Genomic DNA, 14,829 nt, shown 5'->3' with positions numbered 1-14,829 from the left:
AAAGCTTGGCCCCAGTGATGTACTGGACCGTACGTACCACCCTCTATAGGGCCTTCCTCTGACACCGCCTGGTATTGAGGTCCTGGATGGCAGAAAGCTTGGCCCCAGTGATGTACTGGACCGTACGTACCACCCTCAATAGGGCCTTCCTCTGACACCGCCTGGTATTGAGGTCCTGGATGGCAGAAAGCTTGGCCCCAGTGATGTACTGGACCGTACGTACCACCCTCTATAGGGAATTCCTCTGACACCGCCTGGTATTGAGTTCCTGGATGGCAGAAAGCTCGGCCCCAGTGATGTACTGGACCGTACGTACCACCCTCTATAGGGCCTTCCTCTGACACCGCCTGGTATTGAGGTCCTGGATGGCAGAAAGCTTGGCCCCAGTGAAGTACTGGGCCGTACCCACTACCCTCTGTAGTGCCTTGTGGTCGGAGGCCAAGCAGTTGCCATACCAGGCAGTGATGCAACTCAATGGTGCAGCTGTAGAACCTTGTGAGGATCTGAGGACACATGCTAAATCTTTTCAGTCTCCTGAGGGGGAATAGGTTTTGTCTTGCCCTTTTTCACAACTGTGTTGGTGTGCTTGGACCATGTTAGTTTGTTGGTAATGTGGACACCAAGGAACTTGAAGCTCTCAAACTACTCCACTGCAGCCCCGTCGATGAAAATAGGGGTGTGCTCGGTCCTCTTTTTCCTGTAGTCCACAATCATCTCCTTTGTCTTGATGACGTTGAGGGAGAGGTTGTTGTCCTGGCACCACATGGCCAGATCTCTGACCTCCTCCCTATAGGCTGTCTCGTCGTTGTCGGTGATCAGGCCTACCACTGTTGTGTCGTCTGCGAACTGAATGATGGTGTTGGAGTCGTACCTGGCCGTGCAGTCATGAGTGAACAAGGAGTACAGGAGGGGACTGACCACTGAGGGGCCCCTGTGTTGAGGATCAGTGTGGCAGATGTGTTGCTACCTACCCTCACCACCTGGGGGGGGGGCGGCCCGTCAGGAAGTCCAGGATCCAGTTGCAGAGGGAGGTGTTTAGTCCCAGGATCTAAAATTGTCCCTTTCCTAAATTTGTCATGGATAGGGATATGGACTTGTGGTTTCATTTTATTCTCCATAATAAAAAATTCTAGTTAAATTTTTTGGGGAAGCCTGGCTTCCCTTGGCATCCATGAATACACACCACTAGTCAGTCCACTTTACTTTAATGTGTCCCTTTTGTTATGTAAAACCAGTGGACCAACTGCACTGCCAACCTTCCTAGTAAAACAAGTGGAGTTGTTGAGTACAGCTCCCACTGCCCCCCGTCTCTCCCTACTGTGACTACATCGGAGAGATAAAAGAGAGAGAGACTGAGGAGGAAGGGAGAGGCTGTCAACACTGACAGAAAGAGACTTCAAAGGGAAGTGTGTGTGTGTGTGTGTGTGTGTGTGTGTGTGTGTGTGTGTGTGTGTGTGTGTGTGTGTGTGTGTGTGTGTGTGTGTGTGTGTGTGTGTGTGTGTGTGTGTGTGTGTGTGTGTGTGTGTGTGTGTGTGTGTGTGTGTGTGTGTGTGTGTGTGTGTGTGTGTGTGTGTGTGTGTGTGGTGCGTGAGTGTGACTCTCCCAAAGGGTTAGTAGGTGTGTAAAACCAGCAAGTACAAACGTTTTAAAACACCGACTCATTAAAGGGTTTTTCTTTATTTTTACTATTGTCTACATTGTAGAATAATAGTGAAGACATCAACACTATAAAATAACACATATGTAGTAACCAAAAAAGTGTCAAACAGATCCAAATATATTTTATATTTGAGATTGTTCAAATAGCCACCCTTTGCCTTGATGACAGCTTTGCACACATGGGAAAGGTAGAACGGCGAGTAAACTGGAGTCCTAACTGTCCTCATCTCTGTGTTTGTCTTCAGCCATGCAGCAGGTTCTGGACACTCTGAGTGACAGCACCAGCTCCACCATCGCCAATGATCTGGACCTCATCTTCCTCAAGGGCATCATGGAGAGCCCCGTGGTGAGGATATATGTGCCTACAGAATGCCTACAGTATACATACTTGTCTATGGTGTTTTTTGATGCAAGAAACCACTTCACAAAATAAAATGCATCATTATTCCCATACCGTTATTACAGAGAATCAGAACAATGATGCTACCCTCTGCCTATTGGCTACTTAGCTTATTCAAGTCTGCCTCAAAATACAGCAGTTCCCCTTTAAGACAAAAACTCTCTTTTCAAAGATGTCTAGAAAAATGCACACATTTTGTGCTCTTGTAAGAAGCAATCACTCTCCCCATTGCTGACTACAAATGATCTATAACTGGACTAAAAGTTGAAATGTTGATAGTGTTGACAGTGGGAAAACTCTAGAAACAGGGAAAACTCTTGAAAGTTGAGTGTAGTTCAATCCTGCGCCTCTCTGCTGGGGTGGGGGGGGGGGGGGGGCTGCCATAATCGACATCCACGTCTTTGGTGCCCGGGGCACATTGGGTTTTACTTTTATAAGAGCTACTAGAATGAAAAGTCAACCATCAAAATGATTTCAAGCTAATTGTTTTGTTTTCATTTTGAAATGAACAAATCAACCTTGACATCAACATTGTAATTATTAACATTACAACATAGTCGTAATTGTTGCGTCATCCAATCAAATGCAGTTGATGCCTAGGAACTGACAGAAGCTCTGAGCTTTTACAATACCATGTCCTGGGGGATACTGTGTTCTTTTCCTTGCGCTTAGAGAAAGAACAGACTCGCAGGCCCATTAGTGCTGTGTGGTCTTTCTCTCTCTCCTACAGAGAGCATTCAGACAGACTTTTTTGGGGAGAGATAAGAGGATGAGAGCTCTTTGGGGAGCACTGCATCAAATACCTCCAGTTGAAGAAAAGAACAGAGCCCCTCGCTCTCTCGCTTTCACTCTCAATTTCAATTGAACAGTTTATTGGCATGGGAAACAAACGTTTACATTAACAAAGCAAGTGAAATAGATAATAAACAAAAGTGAAATAATTAATAAAAAATGAACAGTAAACATTACTTTCACAAAAGTTCCAAAAGAATAAAGACATGTATTATGTTTTGTACTTTAACACTGTCTATATACAGTGTTAATGTTAAAGGACAAGATAAATAAATCAACATAAATATAGGTTGTATTTACAATGGTGTTTGTTCTTCACTGGTTGCCCTTTTCTTGTGGCAACAGGTCACACATCTTGCTGCTGTGATGGCACACTGTGGTTTTTCACCCAATAGATATGGGAGTTTAACAAAATTGGATGTGTTTTAGAATTCTTTGTGGGTCTGAGTAATCTGAGGGAAATATGTGTCTCTAATATGGTCATATATTTGGCAGGAGGTTAGGAAGTGCAGCTCAGTTTTCACCTCATTTTGTGGGCAGTGTACAGGGGGTAATGAGATGCAGAGGTCATGCCAGGGATGGTGATGTAGATGAGGCTGGGCCTAGTCATGCCAGGGATGGTAGTGTAGATGAGCCTGGGCCTAGTCATGCCAGGGATGGTGATGTAGATGAGGCTGGGCCTAGTCAAGCCAGGGATGGTAGTGTAGATGAGGCTGGGCCTAGTCATGCAATAGATGGTGGTGTAGATGAGGCTGGGCATAGTCATGCCAGGGATGGTAGTGTAGATGAGGCTGGGCCTAGTCATGCAATAGATGGTGGTGTAGATGAGGCTGGGCATAGTCATGCCAGGGATGGTAGTGTAGATGAGGCTGGGCCTAGTCATGCAATAGATGGTGATGTAGATGAGGCTGGGCCTAGTCATGCCAGGGATGGTAGTGTAGATGAGCCTGGGCCTAGTCATGCCAGGGATGGTGATGTAGATGAGGCTGGGCCTAGTCATGCCAGGGATGGTAGTGTAGATGAGGCTGGGCCTAGTCATGCAATAGATGGTGGTGTAGATGAGGCTGGGCATAGTCAGGCTAGAGATTTTGGGGTAGCTGAGGCTGGGTCTAGTCAGGCTAGACATGGTGGGGTAGTGGAGGCTGGGTCTAGTCAGGCTAGAGATGGTGGGGTAGCTTAGGCTGAGTCTAGTCAGGTTATGGATGGTGGTGTAGATGAGGCTGGGTCTAGTCAGGCTAGACATGGTGGTGTAGATGAAGCTGGGTCTAGTCAGGCTAGAGATGGTGCGGTAGCTGAAGCTGGGTCTAGTCAGGCTAGAGATGGTGGGGTAGCAGAGGTTGGGTCTAGTCAGGCTAGGGATGGTGGTGTAGCGGAGGCTGGGTCTAGTTCTGCTAAGGAGGGTGGTGTAGATGATGCTGGGCCTAGTCATGCAATGGAGCGTGGTGTAGATGATTCTAGGCCTAGTCATGCTATGGAGGGTGGTGTAGATGAGGCTGGGCCTAGTCATGCTATGGAGGGTGGTGTAGATGATGCTAGGCCTAGTCATGCTATGGAGGGTGGTGTAGATGAGGCTGGGCCTAGTCATGCTAGAGATGGTGGTGTAGATGAGGTTGGGTCTAGTCAGGTTATAGATGGTGGTGTAGATGATGCTAGGCCTAGTCATGCTAGAGATTATGGTGTAGATGATGCTGGGTCTATTCAGGTTATAGATGGTGGTGTAGATGATGCTAGGCCTAGTCATGCTAGAGATTATGGTGTAGATGATGCTGGGTCTAGTCAGGTTATAGATGGTGGTGTAGATGAGGCTGGGTCTAGTCAGGTTATAGATGGTGGTGTAGATGAGGCTGGGTCTAGTCAGGTTATGGATGATGGTGTAGCGGAGGCTGGGTCTAGTCAGGTTATTCTAGTGGATGAGGAGAGTATAGTGGGGAAGTGTAAGAGACTAGGGGGGAGGAGGAGGGTGTCAAGCGGAAAAGGAAAAAGGATGTGGTCAAAGGCACCATGGAAACTTTTCCTGTTGCTGTGGGTGATGCCCTGACCAGAGAGGAAGGGCAGGTGGTCAGGATGGGAAATGAAGAGGAAAGTGAGGAGGAGGAGTTATTTTTTTCAGACTCCTCTTCAATGGGCCCGGAGCTGACAGCCAGTCAAGCAGAGGGGTCTAAGTACACGTTGAGAGAACTGACAAGGTTCCTGAATGAGACCAAGGGGAAAAAATCTTGAGGCTTTTTTTTTATCCGAGAGAATTTGTAAGATCAGTACAACATGCTATGAAAAATGAGGAGCATGGTGTCCTCTCACCCAGGAAACGGTTTAGGTTGAGGAAGTGGATCACAACAGTGTGTAAAGGTCTACCTTCAGACACTGTTTAGATGTATATTGTCTTTCTGACACTGGGGCTTTTTGAGCTTTGCTATTGGTCTCTTTCTTTGCTGGCTTTCCTCCCACTTCTTATGGAGACTCTTCAGGTAGGCTCGCTCATTATAAATGGAGACTTCTTATGGAGACTCTTCAGGTAGGCTCACTCAATATAAATGGAGACTTCTTATGGAGACTCGTCGGGTAGGCTCGCTCAATATAAATGGAGACTTCTTATGGAGACTCGTCGGGTAGGCTCACTCAATATAAATGGAGACTTCTTATGGAGACTTCTTATGGAGACTCGTCGGGTAGGCTCGCTCATTATAAATGGAGACTTCTTATGGAGACTCTTCGGGTAGGCTCACTCAATATACATGGAGACTTCTTATGGAGACTCTTCAGGTAGGCTCACTCAATATAAATGGAGACTTCTTATGGAGACTCCTCGGGTAGGCTCACTCAATATAAATGGAGACTCTTCGGTAGGCTCGCTCAATATAAATGGAGACTTCTTCTCTTCGAGACTCTTAGTAGGCTCACTCAATAAATGTAGGCTCAATATAAATGGAGACTTCTTATGGAGACTCGTCAGGTAGGCTCACTCAATATAAATGGAGACTTCTTATGGAGACTCTTCAGGTAGGATCACTCAGTATACATGGCGCCAGAGATGCGGGAAAGAGGAGTGTGTTGGGTGAATATGTAAAACAAAAAAAAGTACAGGTGTTGTTTCTGCAGGAGACACATAGTGATGTGGTGAATGAAGTCGATTTGGGGCTCTGGTGGAAAGGGGCAAGTGTGTTGAACCATGGGACGAATCGTAGTGCAGGGGTGGCAGTCCTTTAACACCGGGGCTGTCTGTGTGTTGAGCCATGGGACAGATCTTAGTGCAGGGGTGGCAGTCCTTTAGCACCGGGGCTGTCTGTGTGTTGAGCCATGGGACAGATCTTAGTGTAGGGGTGGCAGTCCTTTAACACCGGGGCTGTCTGTGTGTTGAGCCATGGGACAGATCTTAGTGCAGGGGTGGCAGTCCTTTAGCACTTCGGTAGGCTCACTCAATATAAATGGAGACTTCTTATGGAGACTCTTCAGGTGGCGGGGCTGTCTGTGTGTTGAGCCATTGGACAGATCTTTGTGCAGGGGTGGCAGTCCTTTAACACCGGGGCTGTCTGTGTGTTGAGCCATGGGACAGATCTTAGTGCAGGAGAGACAGTCCTTTAGCACCAGGTCTGTCTGTAAAACGTTGCTCCTCAAAGGAGGTGTGTACAGGTAGGCTGCTTGTTGTTAAAGCAGAAATTAACAACATGGGTTTTGTCTTTATAAATGTGTATGCGCCTAACACAGGGAGAGAAAGAGGGGTTCTATTTGGGAGTCTTTGACAGGAACTCTCACAGGTAGCGCCTGAGGAGACGCTGGTGGTCGGCGGGGACTGGAACTGTACAATGGATTTGACAAAAGACAGAAATTAGGAAGAGCCTCATTCAGTGTCAGTGGGAGTGTTAAGGGACATCATTAATCAGTTCGACCTAGTGGATGTTTGGAGAACTATGGTCGGGGTGTGACACTGTGATGGTCAGGGATGGTCAGGATATGGGAGGAGCCTATCTTCCACAACCCAGACATCCCTTTGAGATCGGTTCAGTTAGCCACCCTGCAGAAGCAACTGGTGGCAGCGGGTTTACTAAGGCTGGGTGACCTAAGACTGCTGGGAGAGGAGGGGTGGAAAACCCTGGAAGTCTTGGCACAACAAACAGGAATAATGTCTCTTAGGCTACTGGAGAGATTCCTGGAAGAGGCCCAGGAGGCACTGTCTGAGCAAGTAAGGGGGGTGTTTGAGCGGCCAAAGGGGGAGGGGCCACCAATGTTTCCACCACTGCAGGTGATGGCAGAGACTGGAGACTGGCAAGGGGGTCTGGAGGTGTAACGGCTTTCTTCTGTTGAAGGAGGAGCGGACCAAAATGCAGCGTGGTATTTTTGAGACATGTTTAATTAAGAATGAAAAACCACGAACAATACAAAAACAAACAACAAACGGAACGTGAAAACCTAAACAGTCCTATCTGGTGAAGACACAGAGACATGAACAATCACCCACGAAACACTCAAAGAATATGGCTGCCTAAATATGGTTCCCAATCAGAGACAATGATAATCACCTGACTCTGATTGAGAACCGCCTCAGGCAGCCATAGACTACGCTAGACATCCCACAAAATCCCACAAGACAAAAACACACCACAATAGCCCATGTCACACCCTGGCCTGACCGAATAAATGAAGAATAAACATAATATATTTCGACCAGGGCATGACAGAACCCCCCCCCCCCCCCCAAGGTGCGGACTCCCGGACGCACATCAAAACAATCGGGAGGGTCCGGGTGGGCGTCTGTCCGTGGTGGCGGCTCCGGCGCGGGACGTGGAACCTACTCTATAAATGTCTTAGTCCCCCCTCCTCGCATCCTAGGATAGTCCACCTTCGCTGGGTGGACCCCACTGGACTGAGGGGCAGCTCGGAACAGAGGGGCAGCTCGGGACTGAGGGACAGCTCGGGACTGAGGGGCAGCTCGGGACTGAGGGGCAGCTCGGGACTGAGGGGCAGCTCGGGACAGAGGGGCAGCTCGGGTCAGAGGGGAAGCTCAGCACTGAGAGGAAGCTCGGGACTGAGAGGAAGCCCAGCACTGAGAGGAAGCCCAGCACTGAGAGGAAGCTCAGCCAGGTAGTTGGATCCGGCAGATCCTGGCTGGTTGACGGTTCTGGCAGATCCTGGCTGACTGGCAGATCTGGAAGAGTCTGGTTGACTGGCAGATCTGGAAGAGTCTGGTTGACTGGCAGATCTGGAAGAGTCTGGCAGATCTGGAAGAGTCTGGCTGACTGGCAGATCTGGAAGAGTCTGGCTGACTGGCAGATCTGGAAGAGTCTGGCTGACTGGCAGATCTGGAAGAGTCTGGCTGACTGACGGATCTGGCTGCTCCATGCTGACTGGCGGCTCTGGCTGCTCCATGTAGACTGGCAGCTCTGGCTGCTCCATGCAGACTGGCAGCTCCATGCAGACTGACAGCTCCATGCAGACTGACAGCTCCATGCAGACTGACAGCTCCTTGCAGACTGGCAGCTCCATGCAGACTGGCAGCTCTGGCTGCTCCATGCAGACTGACAGCTCTGGCTGTTCCATGAAGACTGGCAGCTCCTTGCAGACTGACAGCTCCTTGCAGACTGACAGCTCCTTGCAGACTGGCAGCTCCTTGCAGACTGGCAGCTCCGGCTGCTCCATGCAGACTGACAGCTCTGGCTGTTCCATGAAGACTGACAGCTCTGGCTGTTCCATGCAGACTGACAGCTCTGGCTGCTCCATGCAGACTGACAGCTCTGGCTGCTCCATGCAGACTGACAGCTCGGGCTGCTCCATGCAGACTGACAACTCGGGCTGCTCCATGCAGACTGACAGCTCGGGCTTCGCTAAACAGGCGGGAGACTCCAGCAGCGCTGTAGAGGAGGAAGGCTCTGGCTGCGCTAAACAGGCGGGAGACTCCAGCAGCGCAGGAGAGGAGAAAGGCTCAGGCAGCGCTGAACAGGCGGGAGACTCCGGCAGCGCAGGAGAGGAGAAAGGCTCCGACAGCGCTGAACAGGCGGGAGGCTCCGGCAGCGCAGGAGAGGAGAAAGGCTCCGACAGCGCTGAACAGGCGGGAGGCTCCGACAGCGCAGGAGAGGAGAAAGGCTCCAGCAGCGCTGAACAGGCGTGAGACTCCGGCAGCGCAGGAGAGGAGAAAGGCTCCGGTATCGCTGGAGAGCGGGAGGCTCCGGCAGCGCTGGAGAGGCGAGGCGCACAGTAGGTCTGATGCGTGGTGCTGGCACTGGTGGTACTGGGCCGAGGACACGCACAGAAAGCCTGGTGCGGGGAGCTGCCACCGGAGGGCTGGTGTGTGGAGGTGGCACAGGATGGGCTAGACCGTGAAGGCGTACTGGAGATCTTGAGAGCAGTGTTGGCACAGGACATGCAAGTCTAGAGATGTGCACAGGAGGCCTGGTGCGTGAGGCTGGCACCAACTTCACCAGCCGACTAACACACACCTCAGGACGAGTATGGAGCGCTGACCCAGGTGCCATCAAATCCCCGACACGTTCCGTTGGGCGAATTCCATGCAAAAAACACCAACACAGCAACTCCCTCATTTCTCTCTCCTCCAATTTCCCCATTAAGTCCTTCACCGTCTCTGCTTCGCTCACCTCCAACACCGGTTCTGGTTCTGGTCTCCTCCTTGGCTCCTCACGATAAACAGGGAGAGTGGGCTCAGGTCTGACTCCTGACTCTGCCACACTCTCCCTGAGCCCCCCCCCCAAGAAATTTATGGGGCTGACTCTCGGGCTTCCATCCGCGTCGCCGCGCTGCCTCCTCATACCAGCACCTCTCAGCTCTCGCCGCCTCCAGTTCTTCTTTGCAATATTCTTCAGGCTGATCCCAAGGTCCCTCTCCGAACAATTCGTCCTCCCATGTCCATTCCTCTCTTTGCTGCACCTGCCTGTTACCACGCCTCTTGGTCCTGTTGTGGTGAGTGATTCTGTAACGGCTTTCTTCTGTTGAAGGAGGAGCGGACCAAAATGCAGCGTGTTATTTTTGAGACATGTTTAATGAAGAATGAAAAACCACGAACAATACAAAAACAACAAACGGAACGTGAAAACCTAAACAGTCCTATCTGGTGAAGACACAGAGACATGAACAATCACCCACGAAAACACTCAAAGAATATGGCTGCCTAAAATATGGTTCCCAATCAGAGACAACGATAATCACCTGACTCTGATTGAGAACCGCCTCAGGCAGCCATAGACTACGCTAGACATCCCACAAAACCCCAAGACAAAAACACACCACAATAACCCATGTCACACCCTGGCCTGACCGAATAAATGAAGAATAAACATAATATATTTCGACCAGGGCGTGACAGGAGGACTTGTTAGATTTTAACACTCCGAGCCTGGAGGAGTTTGAAGGGGTGGGAGGTAAAGCCCTCTACAACCTCTGCGTTAAGGTTAGGAACATTAGGAGCCTAACAGGAGTGAAGGCACATCAGTGGCAGGGGGTATATGGGGCGGAGAGTACGGTGGGTTTTAGATGGAGGGGGCTCTACAAACCCCCAGTACCAAAGAGGTCAGGGGACCTCCAGTGGAGGGTTCTACATGGAGCCCTGGCCACTAACAGCTGGTTGGCACGGGTTGAACCGAGAATCGGGCAAGGGTTTCCTTTCTGTGTAATGAAAGAAACTGTGATGTGTTTTCTGTGTGCACCAGGTTAATGCCATTAATGTCTCTGTTGGAATGTCTGTGTGAGAGGTTGGGGGGGGGGGGTTACTGCTGGGATGTTTATAATGGGATACAGGTATCGATTAAGGAGAAGGCCAAATGGGTTTTGTTGAATTTTCTGTTTGCTCAGGCGAAGTTGGCTATTTGGCTAACAAAGAGGAATAGGGTCAAAGTTGGGGGGGTAACAGACCCTTTACTATTGTTTAATGGGATGGTCTCTGCGCGCCTTAGGGTTGAGTTTGAGTTCTATAGAATGATAAAAAGTGTGGAGATGTTTCAGGAGATATGGTGCGTTGGGGGGGCTGTCTGTATAGCTGGGGAAGATGTTTTGGATATACGGTTGTAGAAGTGGTGAGTTGTTTTGGGTATTGTGATGTTGGTTTGTATCATAGGGTAGAGGGCAAGGTGAGTACGGTACATGTATGCAGTACAGGATATATTTTGGTGTTTTATTTTTAAGGGGGGGGTGAGTTTTAAATTAAATGAAAGTCTCTCTCTCTCTCTGTGTGTTTTATCTGTGTGTTTTATCTGTGTGTGTGCCCAATGTGTCTATCGATGGGAAACATCATAAATGATTCATCCACAGATGCCAGCTGTAAGAGCACTGGTCCATGTTCAAGGACTTGAGACAGTAGCGGGTCTATTGTATAATATTCATGGTAAAGAATAAATGGAATATATTACGTGGTGCATCTGAAATGGCACCCTATTCCTTACAGGGCTTTTGAACAGGGCCCTGTGTGTATTCATCAAGGTTCTGTACTATTAAATCAAATGTTATACATACACATATTTAGCAGATGTTATTGCTGGTGTAGCGAAATGCTTGTCTAAACGATGGTGAGAGATATATATATATAATGAATGGATATTGGCAGAAGCAGCAATGCCAAAAGCCATTCACAAAACTACAGAACATTATGATCAGTCATTTCCTTGGCAGCTACTGCTTGGCTCCTTATCTTGGAGTCGTCAGAACTGTTGAAGTTGGAGATCATGAGATAACAAATGTGCTCTTCCTCTCACTCACGTATTTAGTTGGCCTACACTCTTAAAATAAAAGGCTATCTACAACCTAAAATGATTTTCTGGCTGTCCCTGTAGGAGAACCATTTGAAGAACCCTATTTTCCCCCAAGTAGAACCCTTTTGGATTCCATGTAGAACCCTTTCTACAGAGGGTTTTACCTGGAACCCAAAAGGTTTCTCCAATGGTGACAGCTGAAGAACCCTTTTTGAACCCATTTTTGTATGACTGTATCTAAATAAATGACAACAGACTTGAAGGTCTTTTGCTCTATTTGGATTCTTCAGCCTCCCATATTTTCAATGTGCCTGTGTAGTAGCTTACAAAGCCAGACAACAAAAGCAGAGGGCAAAGATAGCTATTATATGGGGCATAACCTGCCTTTGGCTGTGTTGTTCTGCTGTCCAAGGGCCACTCTCTGAAGCTTGCTCCACCAGCCTTGCCACCCTTACCAAAACACATTCTATATGTGTGTGGGTGTGTGTCTCTCTCTCTCTTGTGTGTGTGTGAGTGTCTGTCTGTGTGTCATGCCCTTACCGTAGATTGCTTTGTATGTTTCTATGTTTAGTTTGGTCAGGGTGTGTTGTGGGTGGGTATTCTATGTTTTGTATTTCTATGTGTTCGGCCTGGTATGGTTCCCAATCAGAGGTAGCTGTCAATCGTTGTCTCTGATTGAGAACCATACTTAGGCAGCCTGGTTTCACCCTTGAGTTGTGGGTAGTTGTTTTCTGTTTTGTGTTGCTGCACCTTACAGGACTGTTTCATTTTTTTCACGCTCTTTGTTTAGTGTTTCTGTTCTAATAAAATAACACGGACACGTACCACGCAGCATATTGGTCCGATCCTTCCTACTACTCATCAGAAGAGGAAGAAAATCGTTACACTGTGTGTGTATTGTGTTTCTGTCCGTCTTGTTTAACAGCAGGGGCGCTCTCCTTTCCCTCACGTAAACAAACAGCCCATGGCTGCCAGATCAGAGATTAGACAACAGGCCCAAGGGAGTATGACTGTCTCTGTGAATCTACCAACAAAACAACATGGCTATTTGTACCTGTTTGGGAGTAACGTAGCAGGATGATAGATCATTTATAATGGACTATTCTATCTTTATATTCTATGCAGCAGCTTACTGTAACGGCTATGCATAGAGATCCTTATTTGAGTAGTCTTCTTCGTGTTCTCATTCATTTATCTGGTGCTAATTTGAATCAACACTATAGTTACACTGCACATTGTATGTACTGGTTTATCTAATGGGTTTAAGACAGCATAAGTTGATATCAGTTTAAACCATTTAAGTTCTATGCAGCGTTTCAAATTTCTAAATTAAAGGGTTTGCTGTTAATGGGAGCCAAAAATAAACATTTGGAGATTGATGAACAGTAACACATAATCATTCAGTTCACTAGTTCCACATGGGCGGTGGGCCAGAGGCCAGTCGTGGTGAAAGGTGAGGGCCCAGTGCCCTCGGTACGAGAGACAAAAAAAAACTCATGTTGATGCTCCACAGCACAGGGAGAAAACACACAGCGTACTTGACTGTTTTAGGGCAGATGCTTATTTTCTGAGACGTTTGTTGTTTGTTTCTGAATGGGAGTTGTACTGTGTTTATTTGGGGATTTCCCGTCTTTTTACAATTCATTGACTTTATTGCTAGAAAAGAACTGAGCGAATGGTGAATATTCTGTGACTATTTGCACTTATTTGTATGGCCTAAGTACGTTGTGAGATTTGGCACTAATTGGTTCTGATTTGGTTCCAATGGTCCTGTGTGGCACAGTTGGTAAAAGCATGGTGCTAGCAACGCCAGGGTCATGGGATTGAATGCAAAAATGTGTGCACACAAGTGCACTGTAAGTCACGCGTTTGATTAAAGTGCCTGCTAAATAGTGTAGGCTAAAATTTCCAACAAAGATGGTTATTAACAAGACCGTTTTTTTATCTTCAGTTCCCGTCTCCCTGCTACCCTCAGGCCCATGAGAACCTGGAGGAGTCCAGGCTGGAGGCGGTGAGCGACAACAACATGGAGCTGGTGCAGGACATCCTGAAGGAGCTCACTCCCCTTACGCACAGGAACAAGGCTGCAGACGAACTGGCACGCATACTGAAGGAGCCACACTTCCAGGTCTAAACACTCAATGTTTTAAGCTTTTATCAGGGCTGATCTAGGACAAGGTCCCTCCTGTCTACGTAATCTTATTCATGATGATCTGAATGGCCAAACTGATCTTAGATCAGCACTCCTACTGTGGGACTTCTACACAGAGTTTTACCCATTCTCCAAGAACTTTAACTTATTGAGGGAAAAGTGACCTAATTGATGTAGCTACCATGGATGGCATGCTACCGTGTTTAATGTATCAAATGCCGTCTTCTTAAGATCAGTTGTGAATCTTACGAGGTCAATTCCATCCTACAGTATGTGTCATGCAATCATCAACATCATTATCCTCTGCCCCTATTGGTCCACACACAGTCTCTCCTGGAAACCCATGATTCGGTGGCATCCAAGACCTTTGAGACTCCTCCTCCCAGCCCCTGTTCCTTCATGGACGCTGCCTTCAACACCCAGCCTGTAGCCCCAGATGCAGTCAGGATGGTGGGCATCCGCAAGGTGTCTGGAGAGCACCTGGTAAGACTCAGTGAGGGGCAAGAAATGCTGGACACTCTGGCAGCCACTTTGAAATGGCTTACTTTACAGTGGCTTACAGTGCAACTGTTTGTTGAGTTTGTGAGTATGTTTCTTAATGAAATTAAAAAACAAAATGGCGGTCCTTGTTAAACCTTTGTAGGTTCTTCTACTCAGTGTCATGGATTTTTTTTACTTTTCTTTGACTCTGCTCATGTAGTTAAAAACTGCAATGTAAAATACAGTGCTATATCTTTGCCTTTGGAGGGTGTGACGTTCCGGGTAGAGAGCGGAGAGCTGGTGATCGCCCGCATCCTCCACGGCGGGATGATCGACCAGCAGGGTCTCCTCCACGTTGGTGACATTATCAAGGAGGTGAACGCGAAAGAGGTGGGCAACGACCCCAAGGTGCTCCAGCAGATGCTGAAAGAGGCCAGCGGCAGTGTGGTGCTCAAGATCCTCCCCAGCTACCAGGAGCCTCACACCCCACGCCAGGTGAGTTGACCCATGATTTCTCTGTGACCCCATACAGTGAACCATATGACCTGCCATCCAGGACCCTCTATACCAGTCAGTGTCAGATGAAGGCCCTAAACATTTTCAAAAGACTCCAACCACACAAGTCATAGACTGTTCACTCTGCTACTGCATGGCAAGCT

The 14,829-nt window shown here is 48.2% G+C and overlaps 1 protein-coding gene across 1 annotated transcript in view; it reads left to right on the top strand.

Annotated features, from left to right (window-relative positions):
• The first annotated feature begins 1,906 nt into the window (after window positions 1-1,906).
• Window positions 1,907-14,829, top strand: part of LOC135525196 (MAGUK p55 subfamily member 2-like) — a 28,801-nt gene continuing 15,878 nt past the window's right edge. Inside the window, exons 1-4 of the mRNA XM_064952928.1 lie at window positions 1,907-2,005; window positions 13,490-13,666; window positions 14,018-14,173; window positions 14,438-14,665. Coding sequence (XP_064809000.1) covers window positions 1,907-2,005; window positions 13,490-13,666; window positions 14,018-14,173; window positions 14,438-14,665 — 660 coding nt within the window. The remainder of the gene's footprint in view (window positions 2,006-13,489; window positions 13,667-14,017; window positions 14,174-14,437; window positions 14,666-14,829) is intronic.

This window comes from Oncorhynchus masou, chromosome 31 (assembly GCF_036934945.1).
Source record: "Oncorhynchus masou masou isolate Uvic2021 chromosome 31, UVic_Omas_1.1, whole genome shotgun sequence".
In the NCBI taxonomy this organism is placed as follows: Eukaryota; Metazoa; Chordata; class Actinopteri; order Salmoniformes; family Salmonidae; genus Oncorhynchus; species Oncorhynchus masou.
This window is presented reverse-complemented; position numbering and strand designations above follow the sequence as displayed.